The following is a 12442-nucleotide window of genomic DNA, read 5'->3' as shown; positions in this document are numbered from 1 at the left end:
TACCACCCAGGCTTCTGGGAAGGCCGTCAAGTAATTTTAAATGTATATAAAGTTTTTGGGAATGCATGGGTGAAGGAAGGAGATGTCAGTGTAGACAAACAGGGCTGTTGTTGTCTGGTTTACTTTTCTCACAAAAATCTTTTGCTATAAAGGTTTGATGGCTGTCATGGCCACTGTTAAGAGCATCTCTTGGAGTGGGTGATGCTGATGTCACCTATGTCTTGTGGCTACAATGAACTCACCTGGTCCTAAGCTGCTGAGCTGCTGTACTGAATCACAGGTGTGGTCACCCAGCCAATGACTCCCTCCAGCTCTTGCCTCTGACCTGTGTCTCCTTCTCTCTCTTCCAGGGACCTGTGTGAAGTGCAGCAAGGGGGTGTATGGAGCAAACCAGGCTTGCCAGGCCATGGGCAACCTCTACCACGATGGCTGCTTCACCTGCGGAGCCTGCAGTGAGTACCCTCTGCCTGTCCTGCTGCTGGTACCCTGGGGCAAACTCTTTGGGTTTAAGTGGGGGAAAAGAAAGAGGTGGTTATTGAATTACCTGGAGTCTCCCACAGCTGCTGGTGGTTGCTGTTTGTTTTTGAAGGGATTCTTGCAAGGCATGTCAGAGCAAAACTTTGGATTGTGCTGGCGGTCTGCCTTCTGGTACGGGGGATGGTTGTTTTCATTCCTCAGCCTCTCCATTTCAGCTGCAGGGTTGTGTTTTTGAGGTTTTTTTTTTTTTCAAAGTGGTAGTGAATATGCCTTGTCTGGCATTTAGGGTATTTTTATTCAGCACACCAAACTTCACAGCCATTTTGTGGATCCCAGGGAAAGCCGCTGGGTCAGCACCATGCTGAGGATGCAGTCAGGGTGCAAGTGTCTGCAGGAGGATCTGCCAGCACCAGAGACACCTTTTCAGATGGACTTGCTGTACGGTCCATCTGTTCACACCATTTTCACTGAGTGTGTTCTCTTTATTCACTGTAATTGTTTTGCCCATCTGAGGGGACCTCTGGTGAAAGCCAAGTGCTTGATTGACCCAGGCTACACATCCTGCTTGTTCTTTCTCTGGCCATGTAGCCATGCCCTGAGACGAGGGGCATGTCTCTGCTCACTTGCTTTCTGGTTACTGCAAGGAGGGAGCTGATTATTGTGCCAGAGTTATCAGACCAGGGGAGCAGTAATGGTGAGCCCTGTGAAATCTGCCCTGTAAGTGAAGCAAATAGTTCAGCCAGCACTGCCAAGCTCCCTGCTGCTTGTCAGACTCACATGTGGAGCTTGCTGGAGCTCACAGCCTGCTGCAATCTATAGATCTTCCTGAAAGGATTTTCAAGGAGGTCCACAATGGAGTTGGGGTAAGAAACAGGCAGCTTGATTTCAAATTGTGGCTGTGTTTGTAAGACAGTTGTGTTTTGATTTTGTTAGGTTTAATCCTAGGGCTTCTAGTGTATTTTTAGAAGTGTGACTGTGTATGTGGCAGCAGTAAAGAAAATAATAATCCTTCTGGATTTTTGTATATATCAGTTTGGTTTTCCCAGATGAGCCTCAGGGTTTTTGTTCTGCATTCCATTTAGAGTTGTAAACTCTGTCAGAGCTGCGAGTGTTTTATTTGGAGCTGTAAATTGAGAATAAATATAGAAAGGTGTGTGTGCTTTTTAATAATAGCTGAACTTTGAACTCTGCCCAACACCATCTGCCTTGCCTCACCTATGTTTTTAGTAGAGCACGTCACCAGCATCTGACTGGTGACGGGAAAACTAAAAAGAGAAAACTGTTTGCTCATGGTGGCAGTTTCCTAAAGGTTCAGAAGTCAGCAGCTCACTCTTCTCTGTTGTAAATTAATTTGAAATCTTCTCTGTGGCAAGGATGCTTGGCTGCAGCTGGGGCTTTGCCTCAGGGACCTCTTGCCTCCTGTGGTTGGGGAGCCTCCAAACTGCCCTTGCACACAAAGTTCCTGTTAAAAATAATATAGCAGCAGGTTTGAGCTGTCTTGAATATCTAGAGTTACTACTGTGCAACTGGTGCTTTAGAAAGAAACTCTTTCAATCTTCCTTTTAGGGTGGATTTTACAATTTTTACTTGGAGGCCAGTGCTAGGGAGATACATGTGGTTGCAGGGGTGTTAGTAATTACTTCTGTTTGTGTTTGGTTAAAAAATAGCTTAATCCCACTTCTAGTGAGGTTAGTGTGTGAGAACTGAAAGAGTAGCTATTTGCTGCTTGTTCTAAAAGGCAACCCATTCCCAACATTTTTAATGCAAGACAAAAAGCTTTGGATAGCAAATAAGACTAGAAATATGGTATAAAGCTAAGTTTAGCAAAGTGAAGCCCATTTTCTCTCTTCTCCATGCTCTGAATGAGAAATCTCTTTGGAAATGTGCTGGAGCAAAAGGTTTCAAATGGAAAGCAAAAAAAAAAAAATTTAGTAAAAATGCTACTTAAAAAAAAAAAATCTGGGCTGGGCTGACTTTCTGATTCGTCAAACCTCTTTGCATTGCTGGTACTTAACTGATGCCTGGGGTGGTACATGCCATCCCTGCACTCAGGGAGGAACTTTCATTAGCTTATGGTGTTGTTCAAAGGTTGGACTGGATGATCTTGGAGGTCTCTTCCAACCTAAAACATTCTGTGATTTTGTGAAATCTTCCCAAGGGGAATCCCCCCTTTCACAGAGCGAGGCCATTTCCCAGTCCCCTGGGGACTGTTGGCTGCAAGGCAGGTGAAGAGCATCAAGCCCTGTGGTTACTCAGAGAGCATGTGCCTCTGCAGGCTTGCTGTCATCTGTGTCTCTGCAATTAAATATGATGAGATGATTTTATCTGCTGGAAAAAATAAATATTTATATGGCTGGTGTTGTCTGTTTAGCTGCAAAACATGTCTTGAACTGCGTGAAAACTCTGGTTTCCAGCTGAAAACTAAGTTGTGCTTTTAAGGTCGAGTGGAGTTCATCTTGGACACCATCCAGTACAGTCTTGTCTTGGTGAAATCAAGGTTACTTTTGATTTCAATCCTAAAATGTCTGCTGTGGTAGAACGCTGAATATCTTCACTCCAATAAATAAAATACAGAATTACCTATTAAGGTAAAGTGTATTGTCCTCCAGATGGAATGGAGGTATTTATATCCACTGTACTGCTGTTTTCATTTAGTGAGACTACTAATTTTGCACATAGTTGGATTTTGTGCCCAAATATGCATTAGTTTCCCAGACACAGAAAGCCAAGAGGGTCTAAGGAGAGGAGGGGAGTTCATACCTCATGGAGTCACCCTCTGTTTCCTGGTACACATATGCTCAGAAATAAATGATAAGAGTGATTTTTTGAGTAAGGCTATACATATGTTACAGGGTTCAGTTGTCTGGAAAAAAATGTACTGTTTTATCTGAGCCACTGGCATGTAATGCAGAAAATTTGGCTTAGAGGTCAAAACAACAGATTTAGAATGATTGTTTTGGCATAAATGTCTCATTTATCTTGTTTGTTACAGTGCAGAGACACAAACAAGGCAGCTTGCAGCAGAGAAGGAGCTGAAAAAACTTTGGGCTCTTCCTGCATGTATTCCTGTAATGTATTATATTTGCTTCAGAGGAGGGCCATGCAAAAAAAAAAAAGTTCCCGAAACTCATCTGGCTATTTCCTGAAAGCTTAAGGTGTCTGTTTCCATCTTGTTTGGTTTTTGTTTTTTGTTTTTCTTCAGTTTGTTGAACAAGCAGTTGTAGCTATCAAATGGTTCATTACACATTAACCAATGAAGTTAACTCATCTGTTTAACCTCTTCAGCACACACAAAATGCAGGTGTTCCCTGATGTTGATATTTATTGTTTATGTAGTAAGGAGGCCTTATAAATTATATTGATTTAATTAGACAGGAACACTCTGACCTATTGTGGTGCTTTAGTGTTTTCTTTAGGATTCAGCCAGGCTTGCATCCGATTGCTGCAGTTTGCCTGGAAAACAGACCTTTTTAGCTCTGCTGCCAATGTAATTTAGAGTGTGAGGGTCTTGAACTTGAGCCACTTGGTCCTCAGAGGAAATCTGAAAGCTAAAAAAGTACAAGGGAAGTGTCAGAGATGACTGTGGAGGAAATCAGTAGACGAGGAAGGAAGTCAGAAAGAAAGAACTGATTGCAAGGTGGTTTGAAGAGAGGGTTCAGTGTTGAACTGCAGCAGAAGGTCTAAATTGAGGACCAGATTTTGACTCATTATTACAAAGAGGTGGAAACCTTGCGTATTTGCCAGATTACAGAATTTGACCTTTGACATGTCAATATTACTACATTATTTTCTTTTCCGTTTTTGTAAGCTCATGCACATCAATGTTGATGTCTGTGTAAAGGTAACAGGCTGCTCTTCCTTCCAGTGGCAGAGTTGAAAATAACAGGAGCAGGCGGTCTCTCTCCACCATCTGGGGATATATATGGGGTTTTGTTTAATATTTCATAATCTAGTTGTGTTTAGAGGTATCAAGGGTCATTGACTAAATGAAGGTATTGAAACAGCAGATCAGAGTGTATACCTCTGCTTGGGCTCATTATTCCTGCTGCAGTGTTTATAAAGCATGGCTACTTCCAACAAAGCAGCCCTCGGTGTCTTTGGGATAATTACCTTGAATAAGCATACCCCATATTGATATTTACCCCTGGAACAAAGCCATGGTTTTTATTTGTATCACTAAATAACTTCAAGTAGAAACTCACCTTCTTCTTCAAGTGCAAATTAATCCCATGTTGCAGGACAGACAGCTTTGCCAAGTGAATTTCCTCACAGTGTATGTATGTGTATGGTTATCTTAAGATGAAGAAACTGCCAGGTCTTCTACTGGAGGAAGAATCTACTGCTTGTAATTGGATATAAAATCACTGTACTGATAAACACACAGCTCTTCAAAGCAGGGAGTACTGCTGATAATTCTTCCTCAGCATCCTTTTAATAAAATCATCACGCAAGAGTCTATGTAGTAAACAAGACAGTATTTTTTAAAAATTTTAAAATTTTTTTAGCAAAAGCAGTATCAGAAAAAATTCAGCCTGGCCTGGCTTTACTCACAGGGGAAAGCATCAATGCGTATTTCCACTCCAGTCTAAATTGCTGCTTTGTCTTGCTGACTTTTTGTTTTCAGTCTCTCATCCTGCTGGTGAGAAATACCTGTTATTTGGCACACGAGGGATTTAGCATGGATGAGAAATGCCAGGGGAGCTTTCATAGTAGGATGACAGCGCTTATTCCTCTCCTGGCCAGATTTTGGGTAGTAGTGCTTTGGGGTCTGAGCTGCAGGGGCTTTGGCATGACCCAGGTGTCCTCAGCAGGTGAACCCTCTGGGAAGTGTTGAGCTCACACACAGGAGAGGCAGTCAGGGTTTTATCAATATGCTAGTGGTTTGAGGTGATGGCAACATGTTGAGTACTGACTGAAAGTCTGAAATCATTAGGATAATATGAGGAAAACGGTTGAAACCTCTAATGGAATAAATTTCCAGAGTTTTTATTTTATGTCACCTTCAAAGGATGTTTGTTTGTTTAAGAACAGGCATAGGATTAATTTTGCTGTAAAGATTTCAGGGAAGTTCTTAAAGTGGTACTTATGAATCGTTTTCTGGGTAGTGTCTTAGTGAGCACGGTGGCCTCTACCACACCTAGAGAAGTTTTTAAAATGGTCTCTCAAACAGTTTTGATACAGACCTATGTTCATCAAGCACGCAGACATTGCCTCCCCCACCTTTCTCCTCTGAGCCTCTATGTGTTTTGATGACAGTCAGTGGGTGATGGGGTGGGAGGCCAGTTCCAATGGCTGCCTGGTTTTGGTGCATTTTGGGGAACAGGGCAATGATACCCTGAATGATGCTTGAGTATGGCTGCTCTCTGGGTTGAAAACCGGTACCCCATCAAGGACTCCTCAGACTGTAGTGCTGTTTTCTCCTAGGGTGGCTTTACCTTTCCTCTGACTTTTGAAGCTTCTAGGGGTTTTCCCTAAAAAGAAAATCATCTGAGCATCTTCTTGTAGCAGTTCGGCATCAGCAAGGGGGAGCTTGTGGGGCTTACTCTTGTTTCACATTGCTTCTCTTTGTGGAGCCCTTTCTGCCTCCACCTATGGTTGTTTTGTTGTTAAGAGGTGGCTGACCTTTTTGTATGTGTACAGAACATGTTTTTGCCCCTCAGGCATCACACCATTTTCTCGGGTTTGGTTTGGGTTCTTTCTTTTTTTTTTATACTGCCTCAAATGTATGATGAGAGCACGGAAAGCATTTTTTTTCAGTTTTACAGTACAGCTTGTATAGTTGAGAAAGAGACTGAACATCTTTGTGACCATAGAGCTACTGTGTTTCAGTGCAGTTTTTTCCAAGAGAAATCCTATCCTCCTGCCCACGTTTTCACTAAGGTTTTGGTTTGGCCTGGGGTGTCTGCTGTTTAATCACAGTCTGAATTTACCCACGGAGAATGTGCAGGCGTCAAAGTGCCACTTTCATGCAACCCTGGTTCAAGAGTGATGTGGAAGTATCGATGCTTCTGTGTCAGACTGCATCCAGCTGTAGTGGTGGCCAACAGAAATTAGCACAAATGGCAGAAATTAAGTAGAGCCTCTCTGATGCTCAACCTGATCTGCTGCACACAGTAGTACACTGTACTGCCTGTCAGCTAAGTCAGCATCCAGAGATTTGTGTGCTGCTCCATAACCATGTGTGCTGGCCAGGCAGTCACCCAGGGCTGAGGAGGAGCTTGTTTTGATCCTTAGCATCTAGGCAGACAGTGTTTGCAGCCTGCTGTCCCACTATGTCAGGAGGTTACACCCAGCAAATTCAGAAACTGAAATCCTTTTGTATTTGACCTGCAGTTAGTCATCAGGTGTCCACATTTCTCTTACAGCTGTGCTACTCTTAGGGGACGATTCTTGTAATGCCAGAAGCCTGCGATTGTCAGTGTGAAAGGGACCCAGGAGCAGCTTCCAGTCTGCAGTGATTCTTGCTCACCTGCTGTGCAGGCACCACAGGGAGCTCCATGGTGCTTAGATAAGTGGGGTGCACACTGCCTCCCCAGCAAGGTGGTGTCCTGGTCATGCATCTCCATAGAGCCCTGGGATCCCTGTACAATAACGTGCATTGAGAGCAAATACCATCTTTGAACATGGGGTTGTGACCCCATTGTCCTTTTAATAAATAACGGAAAAGCAACTTCAAAAGAGAAAGTTGGGTCGATCTCCTGAAGAAGCAAATGATGTGTCTGCCAGCATCCTCTCCGGGCCATTGCTAGTCCCTGGTAAACTCTTATCTGTATGAACTTCAAAAGGAGAAAGCTGTCATTTGAAAAAAAAAAAAAAAAAAAAAAAAAAAAAAAAGATGGACAAAAGCACCAGCATCCTGGAAGTGCAGCCTGTTGTTATGCCTATTATCAGCTGCTAAGCAAAATGTGTTGATTTTAGCACAAAGGCATTAGTGACTAAGCTTAAAATATTCTGAAACCGGTGCTTAAGTGACCTCAAGGTCATCCTGAAGCTCCCACAGCTAAACAGATTAGACAGACGTGCTAGGGATGAGCAGAACATAAAAGCTTGAGGCTCAAATCTTCTGTCAGGAAGGAGAACAAGAGATCTTGTAAAAACGAATGAAGTTGGTAGGGGTGAAATGTGAAAGAATTTTAATAGTCTGACTTTTTTCAGATGAAAGACCAGCTAAATTCACAGTGAAGTGGCAGTGAAAATGAAATATGATCAGGAGCCAGCAGCTTAAGACATGTAGTAAATCAATTGATCCTGAAAGCAACAAGCCACACTCTAATGTTCCTGGGTTTATCAGAGGATGTCATCACTGTCGTCATCATGATGCATATTTAAAGTAGGCAGTGATCAATATATGATTCCTTGTATGCTATTTAATTCTCAGTCCCTCCTTGCAGTGACATTACCTTGTTCAAGCAGAGTCTGTGCCAGCCTCTGCAGGGCACAGAGTCAGAAATACTGCTTCTGTTTAATGTAAGGTGCTGTCCTGTGGCAGGGAGCTCAGCACAGGGGCAGAAGCTGCTGGTGCCCTGCTCTGCACTGTGGGACTGTACCAGCATGGTTTGTTTTACTGATTTGACTGCAGACAGAACATGCATTTCCCAGCTCCTCTGGGAGTGCAGCCTGGGGAAGTGAGCTTTTCCTGCATCTTGCTTTCCCATATGCACGATGAGGAGATGCTTCCTCACCTCAAAGGGGTTGTGGAAGGAGAAGCCTATCCTGATGTGGGCAGGGGGAGGCTGATACCAGCAGCAGCAGAAGAAATTTGCCATTTTTGCATGCACTGCTCCTGGGATGGCTTCAGGGGTACCTGGTTTGCCTACAAGAAAGCTGAGGTAGGGGTTTTTGCACGGGTGTGTAGCAAGAGGACAAAGGGAAATGGTTTCAATCTTGAGGAGGAGAGATTTAGGTTAGACATCAGGAAAAAATTCTTTACTGTGGGGGTGGTGAGACACTGGCGCAGGTTGCCCAAGAAGTTGTGGCTGCCCCCTCCCTGGAAGTGTTCAAGGCCAGGTTGGACGGGGCTTTGAGCAACCTGATCCAGTGGGAGGTGTCCCTGCCCATGCAGGGGGGTTGGAACTGGATGATCTTTAAGGTCCCTTCCAACCCAAACCATTCTATGATTCTAGCTACTTGTGCTTTGGGCAAATGTCCATTTACACTCTGCCGGGGGATTAAAGTTGTGGAGGGGAGCTGAAAATAGTCAAAGTGACTACTTCTTCCCTAAAGAAAGTAATTATATCACCCCTCATCCTTTCCCTCAAAATGTATTTGGTGTCAGCACCTCTTCTCCATGGGCCCATGTAATACTAACAGCCAAATTATAAATCCTTTGTAAAGAGCTTGATCCCTCTGCTGAACAAGCTTGCAGCAGGAGCCCAGAAACAGAGCACCCACAGTGACACCTTCTCTGAAGGTCTGCTGCCATCAATCTTAACCTGCCAGTGTCACCGGGTTAAAAATACACTGGGTACAGAATGGCCAGTGAACGCTGGTTTTGTCACCATGAAAGAATGACACGGTGGCAGCGACCCAAACCTCATCCCTTCTGATGTGACGGCTGCTGCGTGTGCGGTGGCCATTGTCCAAAGAAGTGTCTCCTCATTGCATGGCTCCATGCACGTTTTTCCTCACTGCTGTCAGTTTGTCTTTAAGGAGAGACACTGCAGGTGGAAAGATGCTTGGGCACCTGCCCATTGTGTGAAACTGGAGCATCCGCTACCATGTAATTTAAAATCAAAGTTAAATGTGGGGGTTTTTTGTTTGTTTGTTTATAGGTTGTGTTTGTTTGTTTTTTGTTTTGTTTGGTTTTAGGAGTGATAAATCCCAGTGCTGCATTTAAATCAGCAAGTGGCTTTTGGGAGTACTTCTTGGTGCATTAGACTTGTTAACTTGCTTAGGACCACCACTGACAAGGGTGCTGCAAATCATAGGTACCCCCATGCCTCTCCTTGTGCCCCTCAGGAACTGGGTCCCTGTGACTGCCAGTGAGCATGCCAGCCTTACCTTTTGGCAGGCAGGCACACAGGAGAGGTTATCAGATGAGGATGCTCCATGGGTTATGGGCCTCAAAGCTGGCACATCCCAGATTAGGTACTTCGTAGAGCCTTTGGGGCTCTGGGTCCTGTTTCAGTGTTGGCAACCTTGGCAAAGTATCCACGTGGGGGAGCGTGAGATGCTCCTGTCAGGTTTTCTTCTGTATCCTGTTCCATGTTTGTGTTGGTGTAAGGATGTGCTGGTCTCCAAGGGGATTAGAAGAGGGGACAATGAGCATGTTGGGACAGGATGCTTCTGAGCAACGCCTGCAGCTGAGCAACGCCTGCAGTTTCACCACGGAGCTACTGCATGTGCAAACCAGGGCTTGTTTCTTGAGAAACACACTGGCACATCCTCCTCCCGCCTTGTTGGCTGCAGTCCTGGCAGGGCACCAGACTGCTAGTAGTGAAATGTTCCCAAACTGCTGGGTCCACTGGCGATGCTTCAGGGCTTCGCCGGAGCATCTCCATTTGCCGAGGAGCGAGTTCTTTCCCAGCCCGGGAGTGCCCTCTGGTGTATGCGGGAGGCACAAAAGCTCTTGTTATGTTGAAGCGGTTTTACTCCCTTTCTTAATACTTCGCAGCCAGCGTGGTTGATCATCGAAGGCTGTCAAGTAGCTGCATGTCGTAAAACACCGAGAGATGAGCTCCAGACCAGCCCCGTGTGTTGCCTGCGTTTGTACACCTAGCATCTGATTCTAATTTTGAAATCATACACTCATGTTAAGCAGCAGGCTTCAGGGCCCTGGTGTTTAGTGTCGTTTCCTCCCAGCAATGCCTGTCAGTTCCTCAAAACCATCCTGCAGCAGGTCCTGCTCTGGCTGTGCTCAGGCAGTGCTGCTCCCCCTTCCCCTGATGCTGCCCTGGACACTCACCTGGGGCTCCTTGAGTATGGCAGAGCCAGCAGAGCCCCTCCAGTGCCTGGCTGATTTCTAACCCCTGGCTGAGTAGGGAAACTGGGCTGGAAAGAGGTAGGAGCAGCTTTTTATAAACAAACAAACCCTCGTACTGGGAAAAAGCAGGACATTGAGAAGTGGCTGCAGTGTAAGCATGTGTTGCCATAGTTATGTGGAACTGAAAACAGCTAATGTGAGGCATAAACACAAAATAAATATAGTAAATATAAATCTTCCCCATGTGTAGAGTCCTTTCTTGGAAAACCTTTGTCATCTGGTTCAAAAAGAAAAAAATATGTTTTTAAATGCTTTCAGTTTTTTTTTTTTTTTTTTTTGTTGGCAGCTGCAATAGGGAGTATACTGATAGGGAGTAGAGAAAACCATGTTCAGTGTTCCAGTGTTGCACTCTGCTGAGGCAGACTGGGTAATTGGGCATTGTGGTGGATTATGTAGTGGATTATCTGGCAGCTGCTGGTTGAAGGCACCTTCTGGTGGAACAGCATGGAAGGTGAAATTTTGAGGAATGATGTCAAGTATGGATCACCTTCTGTACGGCCCTTCATCTCCTTGCTCCTCTCCTGGGGTGAGGAGCCTTTTCCAGTGTGAGACAGAGTACCCTCACTTGCTCTTGCCAGATTATTTTGTGTTTTTATCTGCCAGAAGGTGATCCAGGCTTGCAAAGTTGACTGCTCCTGCCTGGAGATGGGAATGTTGTCTGGATCCAGTGATTGGCATTCATCAGAGATGGCCAGTGGAAGCAGATCACAGAATCACAGAATCATCCGGGTTGGAGAGGACTTCTGAGATCATCAAATCCAACCCTTAATCCACTACTGCCGTGGTTACCAGACCATGGCACTGACTGCCACATCAGTCTCTTCTTAAAAACCATCAGGGACAGAGAATTCACCACCTCCCTGGGCAGCCCATTCCAATGCTTGATCACCCTCTCTGTAAAGAATTTTTTCCTAATATCCAACCTAAGCCTCCCCTGGCAGCGCTTAAGTCCATGCCCTCTTGTCTTACTGGTAGCTACTTGGGAGAAGAGCCTGACCCCCCTATCTGGCTGCCCCCTCCTTTCAGGGAGTTGTAGAGAGTGATGAGGTCTCCCCTGAGCCTCCTCTTCTCCAGCCGGAACACCTCCAGCTCCCTCAGCCCTTCCTCACAGGACTTGTGCTGGATCCCTTCACAGCCTCCTTGCTCTTCTCTTTACCCACTCCAGCACCTCAATCTCCTTCCTGAACTGAGGGGCCCAGAACTGGACACAGAACTCAAGCTGTGGCCTCACCAGGGCTGAGTACAGGGGCAGAATCCCTTCCCTGGACCTGCTGGCGACGCTGTTCCTGATACAGGCCAGGATGCCACTGGCCTTCTTGGCCACCTGGGCACACTGCTGGCTCATGTTCAGCTTCCTGTCAATCCAGACTCCCAGGAGATGGGGCTGGTCACGCTGCAGGCTGGGAAGACCCATATTGGTGTTGAGTTCCCGTCTCCATCTGTGGGGTGGCCATGGTCAGATGTCCTCATTGTTCGCTTCTCAGCAGCCAGTGTTTGCTCACATTTTCTCCCTACTGTCTGCTGATCTGTCTCTTCTCTCTGTGTTTTTTGCTCAGGTCGAAAGCTGAGAGGAAAAGCCTTTTATTTTGTCAACGGCAAGGTGTTCTGTGAAGAAGATTTCCTGGTAAGCACACAGGAAAATGTGGAACGAGGCACATATCAGCCTCTCTGACAGACGCACAGCGTTTCTGTCTGGCAGCTTTGCCTACGTTTTACACAGCTCTAGCCCAGCATCTTGCCTTGCCCTTCTGCTCTCCCTCTACCCAGAGCCATCCCCAGTCTTTGTGGGCCACCCATGAGTGGTGCTGGATGTAGCCAGGTGAAAGACCACAGATTTGTAGTGCAGGGCCTGTAGCTGAAGCCATAGCCTCTTGTGATGGCTCCTTCAAAGCGTGTCTCAGTGGCCATGCTGTGGAGATGGGAGTGAGATGAATGGATGCAGTAGAGTCAATGGGTCAATTTCTCTTTCCAATGAACTGGTTT

At 45.6% G+C, this 12442-nt stretch overlaps 1 protein-coding gene across 2 annotated transcripts in view; it reads left to right on the top strand.

The window, feature by feature from the left end:
• LIMD1 (LIM domain containing 1) overlaps positions 1-12442 on the top strand; it is a 36232-nt gene that overhangs the window by 11471 nt on the left and 12319 nt on the right. For both annotated transcript variants that reach the window (XM_071735857.1, XM_071735856.1), the window contains 2 exons: positions 351-452; positions 12016-12083. In XM_071735857.1, the coding sequence (XP_071591958.1) occupies positions 351-452; positions 12016-12083 (170 nt within the window). The remainder of the gene's footprint in view (positions 1-350; positions 453-12015; positions 12084-12442) is intronic.

Source organism: Heliangelus exortis, chromosome 2 (genome assembly GCF_036169615.1).
Source record: "Heliangelus exortis chromosome 2, bHelExo1.hap1, whole genome shotgun sequence".
In the NCBI taxonomy this organism is placed as follows: Eukaryota; Metazoa; Chordata; class Aves; order Apodiformes; family Trochilidae; genus Heliangelus; species Heliangelus exortis.
This window is presented reverse-complemented; position numbering and strand designations above follow the sequence as displayed.